We start from the raw sequence: 7,500 nt of genomic DNA, 5'->3' as shown, positions 1-7,500 counted from the left end.
AATGAGTATCAAACTTTCTGATATATGACCATGAAATGTAAACAATAGTCGTCTTCATTATAATTCTATTGTTTCTTCATAACATTTACTTTCTTTGTTGTTGATTTTATATGCATGGTAGTAACATAATTTAAATGAAATATTCACATTTCACATGAATTAATTTAATTACGGTGTATTTATGTGTAGATAAAACATTTGAATGACCAGCTAGTGACATGCGGCATCTCTGGCTCTTTTAATATATAGTTTGTATAGTTGCTGCCTCAGTCACACAGTTACACAATAAGTAATCAAAATGTAAAGATATTATATGACATCTCTTAGGACATCAAGTAACATGTCCTGGTGGAAGGGTTAAGTGTACAATAAGATGTTCATGCATAAAATATTTCATAAACCATCATGAGTGTGTTATTTCAGAACAACATGTCAGTAATACAGACATCTATTAGAAAATAAGAAAAAGGAAACGGGTGATAAATATATAATAAATAGTTTCTGATGCAAATATATTTGTTCTTGGGATACCTTTTACTATCAACTAAATTTATTCAAGGAATAAAAACAACTAAAAGATCTTACAAGCTTAAAATTAAATTATTGTATTTCATTACAAACAAAAAATCAGTCCACATACTTGTGAACTTAAGAAAATCTGTGTTCTCATGTATGCAGCTCTGACTGTACTTTGAATATAGAAATTAATTATATGCTCTCTCCATTGAGAGATCAGACATTTGGTAAAAAAATCAAGGATGGGGGACCACTGAAAAAGGGATTACAGCACTCTGGTTCTCCTGTAGTGATGGCCCTTGTTTTAAATGACACTGACACTTAAAATTAAGAACAACAAGCATCCCTTCCAATGATCAGTTGTTTTTGAGGTCAGTTGTACAGGAACAGCACTTAATATTACCTGTTGATAACCAAAGTGCATATGCACATGCCACATCTACTTTGATTTCTTTTGTAAACTTTATTTTCCACAGATGACTCTAGAAGTGCTCAGTCACCTAGGAGTAAAAAGCTAGCCCAACCTGATCTCACTTGTTTACTCCTTCCTTACATTTTGGGAAATAATAGTCATCTAATCTTATTTCTGTCCTAGTCTCTTTACTATCATTGTCAAAAATGTCTTAATGATATTAATAGTTACAGTTACAACATTGAAAATGATTAAAAATTATAAAAAACAGTAATAGATGAAGAAACTTTCCCAAAAAATTCAAGGAAACGGAAGGCCTAGTAAGTGACTCCTTGGTGCCTAAGCACTTGTGGAGCCATTTGTGTTAGACAAAACAATCTGCAGTGCATGCACCCTGCACTAACGGGTTAAAAGAGAACGAATTCTTAAACAGCCCCAACTAACATAATAACACTTTCAATAAGTATTTAAGAAAAATGTTTTACAGAAAAATAAGACTGAATACTGAATACTTACTTCTAACATAAGGTTTTTCTTATGCATTTAACCCTGGGCAATGGTAGACTCAATTCCCTTATAATTAGTCCATTATTAATGCTCCAATAGAATAACAAGACACTGTACAAATATAGACATAATAATGGCAAAACACTAGCACATTTTGAATTCTGTCTGGATGTTACCTTCAAGAGGATTTGGAAAACTGATGTCTCATTTTTTAATTGATCCTTTTTATCCACACTATTTTTCTACATCAAGATATTAGAAGAACATATATATTAGATTACACTGGATACAGTTTGCAGAACTGATCATAAGGGACAATGTATAAACATTAGGAGGAGAATAAAAAATAAATGATAAATCAAATTTACATTGATAGCAAAAAATACTTGACTATATACAAATTCTGTCTACTTATAGTTGTCTTTTAACATAACACTCTCCATAAACAAAAAATGCTCATATATTATTTATCATCTATTTAATATTACTAAGAATATACCTGACATTCAGTCTTTAATAGTTTCTGTTTCTCTTGACTTCTGTTGTTTTTTTTTTTATTAAATCAAATAATTATCTAAAAACTGGACATTTTTGTTATGAAAATAATGTTAAGTACACTGATATCACCCAGTATCCTCCACTGGTCCAGCTTAAAGCATTCCAACTGAATCATTTTCTTTGTTGCCTTTCTTCTCGAAGAACATGAAGTCCTGAAATAAATATATGATAAAGAAATTGTTAGTTCTTTCTCATTTTAAAAATATATAAAAAAATGCTTTATTTTCAGGTATTTAATTCTAAAAAAAATATTTCAGATCAATTCAGATGCATCTCAGCTACTCTAAAATGACAATATCTACAGTCTTTATGCAATTACAGTCCATTCTGAATCAGAATCTTTACACAAAAGTGTCTTTTTATGATCTATATGATTAATGTATCATCTAGAATTATTGGCCAAAATGCTAATGTAAGCCAGTACAGAAAATGTATAATACATAAATTTACTGTATATGCTTCCAGTACAGACACTACCAAAAATAAGTATAAAACATAAATAATACTGGTATGGATCCTAAAAAAAAGTGAAAACCTGCAAAGTACATTCTTTAAATAAAGGATGATCGTCTAAAGATAAAATATAATTTTGGTTTATATGCACATAAATTCTAATGAACAAATGCATAAAGATACAGATGCAGCCCCACAATGCAAGAACACTTGCACACACACTAAAGCTAAAATATTGATGATTCTATACACTTTAAAGTTAGTTAATCAAATATTGCCAAGGAGTAGCATGTATGTACATGCCATAACTGCTGCGAGTTTAGTGAATTAATTGTAATTACACGTGGATGGCTCCACAAGTGCTTAGTCACCAAGGAATCAATTACTTAAGGTTTAAAGGTTTAGTTTGATTCCATTTGTTACAATGGATATTCTTGGTGTGACATACTGTCTGTTTCATTTGGCTTCTAAATTATCCCGTGTGCAAGGAATGACCATGGTTACCATCCACTGGTGGCGAGGGATTTGAATGCAGGTCAGCAAGATTGCTTGGCGAGATTGCTACTGCTTCACCACACAGCACACAATCCTACCTATATCACCCATTAATCTTTTTTCTTGAATTTTTGAAATATCCCTTTTGATTTCCACATTAGTATTGTTAATATCACTGTAATAATTATAAAGTCAATATAGCAACATAGATGTTAAACTTTTGGATCTGGTTGCTTCACAGCAATCACAATAGACTGTTGAACAGACTCCATGCCAAAATCCTGGCATTCGACTTGTATGAGTGGTTGCTCTGATCAGTGTGCAGCTTGTAGGCCAGGCACATGCAAACACTCGTGTGCAGTGACAAGACTCTATGCCCCCTCTTTCCAATGTTATCTTTTCTTTTTATACATAAGCCTTTTTAGCTTTTTTGCCATTTTCCAATGTCCATCTGGATAATGCAGATCAAATGACAAATATCATTTGATTTGCATTATCCAGATGGTAAATAGACTGTTGAACAGACTCCATGTCAACTCTCTAGGTAGTCTATAACTCAGAGCAAGATAAATAAAAATAATTAACATTTTGTTATTTTCATAATTTAATTTTTTTTCTTGTAATATTAAATTATCTGTAAGACAACCTGTGTCACAGGTTAGGAGGCCAGAAATAGGATGATGAGCATGAAAATGGTGTCCTCCATAGAGATGGTGCTCTTCCAGTCATGCTCATTAACATTACATTCTACACTTGTTTATTGATGGGAATAATGCAAAAGCCTCTGTTTAAATGCCAAATGAGTCTAATCACCCTCCAAGAGGTTTGTGCACTTTCCCTTTACCCTGGCTTTTACAACGGCAAGTTCATGTCACCTGGCCAAAAGCCAGATTTTCCCATGATGTCATGTTCATGTCACCTGCCCTTTAAGCCAATTTTTTTTCAAGATGTGATGGTTACATCATCCAGAAGCAAGGGAAGCAGAAAATGTGTCATGAGTGCACTTGTGGAGCCATATATGTGTAAATGCATTTTACAAAACAATGCTATAGTGAACATCCCATGTTCCCAATAGCATTGGGATTAAATCTTCATCAAATCTTTAAATGAAATATTATTTATCTAGTAATTAAGAAATGAAAATTAACAACTGAGAAAATACATATTATACCTTAGATTCATAATTCCTTCTTTAATATTTCATATGAATATGGAAGTTGAAGATCATGAATATCAATTATGTACTTCCATTGGTCTAATATATCATAATGTGCAGTACTGAAATTCTACATATATGCTTCTATATACTTTGGGTGTTCCCATTATCAGAGGGTGACCCATACAAGAAAGCTTCAGTTACTTCTTCCTCAAACCCTACATGGTTACAAACATTCCTCTCAGCAATGATAGGATTGAAGGACAATAATTAGGGTGCTCTGTTGAACCAGCTCAAATGATCCCTTTGCATGTAGTCCTTCATCAGCAAGGCCTGATGGTATATGCTGGTTTACCCTAGCTCTATCACAAACCTGTACACCACCCTCCAACATCCTTCTAATCAAACAAAGATTGGAAAGTATATTGGTCACAACCTCAATTATCTATTCACAATCTTTCTACATGTTTTTTACATCTCTAGACCTCTTCTAGCCCTACTCCACTTACATACCACAGGCCAACTGACCTCCATTATCTCCTCCATTTTCTCCACAAGCCCAAAATTATCTCAACACACCATATTCAGCTTTACTAGACAACTCTCACTATGACTGTTTTCCAATAGGATTCTTCTTTTAATTCAACCCAGAACCTTCCCTGCCTCTCTCATCGTGCTTAACTCTCTAGACTAATATACCTCCTCATTTTGTCTTACATTCAGCCTTTTTCCATCTTTGGGTCTCAGGAGCCTTACTTTACACAATTTACTCATTCACATTTACTTCTGCTTTGGTTTCTCACACAAACTCACACACTAGTTTGAACTTTGTTCTGACACAGCTAATAGAGCTAATCATTTAGTCACTCATGGTAACCCCATTCATATTCATCTGTACTGTTCTTTGGATGCTCAGAGGATTTACTAAAGATACTGCAAATAATATACACCAATAATAAACATGCAAAGTAAGAAGGAGCATGTAATACTGTTTACCCCCACAGCTATGAAGCATTTACATTTAAATAATGTAAGATATTTCTTCTTAGCTACCTGTTCAAGTGAATATAAGCATAAAATAAGACCAATCTGCCCTTATTTTCTAAATGTATAGCAATACTTCATGTTTGGTTATTTTTACCCTTTTTGTACAGGCTCAGTCTGTGTCCCACTTCTCAAAATAAATAGCATCCTGAAAATGCTTGTTAGTTAATACTAAGATTTCCTTCTGTGAACCTCATTTATTAATCTATACGTTCCAGAAATAATATTTCAAGCTAAATGATGAATACAGGCACTTTCTAACCAAAATATATAAAAGTATCATGTCATTAATTTCTGATTAATTAGAAAATCATACTTTTTCCCATCTTATACTTACAATGAGGAACACAGCCCCAAGCAAGGTAGCCTTCATTTTCACATCAAGGTCTATGGGGAACGTAATTCCAAAATTATCAGCATCAGTGAAGGCTTCCTTGGCAAGGCCTGTCCACTGCTTGCTGATTTTGCCAACCTGAGTTGAACCATCAGGAGAGAGCACCTGAAATAAAAATAGCCCATAAGTTTTATCTTATATGAAATTACCCTATCTCTGTATCACTACATTAATCCACATCATTATTATTATTACTGTAGATTGACAATCAATTTCCCACCATCATTGGGATCTGAAGGGTGATGGAAAACCAATTTTACTGGATAACTGATGGATTCTTACGAGGACATGATAATCAGTACTGTTGAAAAACTGTGGCAAGCAGTTATGTCAGAGGTGCATTGCCAAGGCATGGCCAAATATGGGCCCTGAGTTTTCACACCATCTGGCTCTTTTTTCTGTGCCTAATGCACAAAATATCACACCATCTGGCTCTTTTTTCTGTGCCTAATGCACAAAATATGGAATATGGCAATACTATTATCAATATTTGAAAGTACCCAGAAACAGCAGATGCAGCAGACATCACCATAGAATAGTAGTGACAGGTCAGTGTGGTTAACTAGGAAATTTGATATACCTCTGGGAAATATGTGCCAGAAAACTACCTGTTGACCTGTACTTTATTTTCATTATGATCTTCATTTATATTAATCAGTACCATTATTCTCTTCATCAGTAAATCAATACTATCATTATCATAAATGTCATTATCTAATTACAATCATATCCCTATAAATATTATTTATATCAATATCAACATTTCCTTATTAAAATATTTTTTTTTAGTATTACAATCAATATCTTAATCAATATTATTACCATTAATATCTAATTTCTACAAATACATTTTAATTTTACATGATAATTCATTGGTTTATCAGATATATATTAGTAAGAGTAAAATACTAAATGAGAGGTATATACATATTTTCTACAACAAATTGTTACTTTCACTATTATCTCTCACACAACGATGGATGAATCTTGTTGTATTAAGTTTTGGATAAGTAATTCACTTACTTGGAATTCCACATCCCCGCATATACTGTAAGTACAAAAAGGACCTTCAATTCTCAAAATGACATCATCCGATGCATTCCTGACAGTGAATTTCGGTGCCAGTATACTCCATTCCTGATGGATGCTTCCAATTACAGTACCCGGGGGAGAAGTGACTTCAATACTCTGAAAGCGTAAATAATATTTACTAGAAGATTCTTTATCACAAATCAAGTTGTATTTAAAGCTTTCTACTTGCATTTAGGGATATAAAAAGAGAAATGGTAATTGTAGCATTAGGGGCATTAAATCTGACTGTTGTTTGCTGTGGTGCAGCTGGAGGATCGGGAGTTGGTGATCTTGGTTCTGGATCTCGCAGCTTTAGTATGCGGGAGCTGTAAGAGAACAGGGAACAAGGGGAACTTGTGGTCCCATGACCCACCTTGGGAAGTAAGTATGTGGAGCTGAGTTGAGCAGATTGCAGGTCATGGCTGCTACAAAAAAGAGAGAGAGAGAGAGAGAGAGAGAGAGAGAGAGAGAGAGAGAGAGAGAGAGAGAGAGAGAGAGAGAGAGAGAGAGGAGAGAGAGAGAGAGAGAGAGAGAGAGAGAGAGAGAGAGAGAGAGAGAGGAGAGAAGAGAGAGAGAGAGAGAGAGAGAGAGAAGAGAGAAGAGAAGAGAGAGAGAGAGAGAGAGAGAGAGAGAGAGAGAGAGAGAGGGGAGAGAGAGAGAGAGAGAGAGAGAGAAGGGGAGAGAGAGAGAGAGAGAGAGAGGAGAGAGAGGAGAGAGAGAGAGAGAGAGAGAGAGAAGAGAGAGAGAGCCAGAGAGAGAGAGCCAGAGAGAGAGAGAGAGAAGAGAGCCGAGAGAGAGCAGAGAGAGCCAAGGAGAGAGAGAGAGAGAGCGAGAGGAGAGGGAGAGGGAGGAGGGAGGGAGGGAGGGAGGGAGGAGGAGGGAGGGAGGGAGGAG

General features: G+C 34.8%; 1 protein-coding gene across 9 annotated transcripts in view; it reads right to left on the bottom strand.

Moving 5' to 3' along the window:
- The window catches only part of LOC119584439 (phospholipid scramblase 1-like), a 24,668-nt gene that overhangs the window by 133 nt on the left and 17,035 nt on the right, over positions 1-7,500 (bottom strand). For 7 of the 9 annotated variants that reach the window (XM_037933040.1, XM_037933045.1, XM_037933041.1 and 4 more), the window contains 3 exons: positions 6,559-6,723; positions 5,479-5,640; positions 1-2,145 (listed from right to left, as the gene is read on the bottom strand). The exon at positions 1-2,145 is cut by the window's left edge and continues 133 nt beyond it. In XM_037933040.1, coding sequence (XP_037788968.1) covers positions 2,086-2,145; positions 5,479-5,640; positions 6,559-6,723 — 387 coding nt within the window. In that variant the 3' untranslated portion in view covers positions 1-2,085. The remainder of the gene's footprint in view (positions 2,146-5,478; positions 5,641-6,558; positions 6,724-7,500) is intronic. The other 2 variants (XR_005229815.1, XR_005229816.1) reach the window with 1 other exon arrangement.

The sequence above is a fragment of the Penaeus monodon genome, chromosome 18 (genome assembly GCF_015228065.2).
Source record: "Penaeus monodon isolate SGIC_2016 chromosome 18, NSTDA_Pmon_1, whole genome shotgun sequence".
Taxonomy (NCBI): domain Eukaryota; kingdom Metazoa; phylum Arthropoda; class Malacostraca; order Decapoda; family Penaeidae; genus Penaeus; species Penaeus monodon.
Note: the sequence above shows the minus strand (reverse complement) of the source record. Positions and strands in the feature narration are given on the sequence as shown.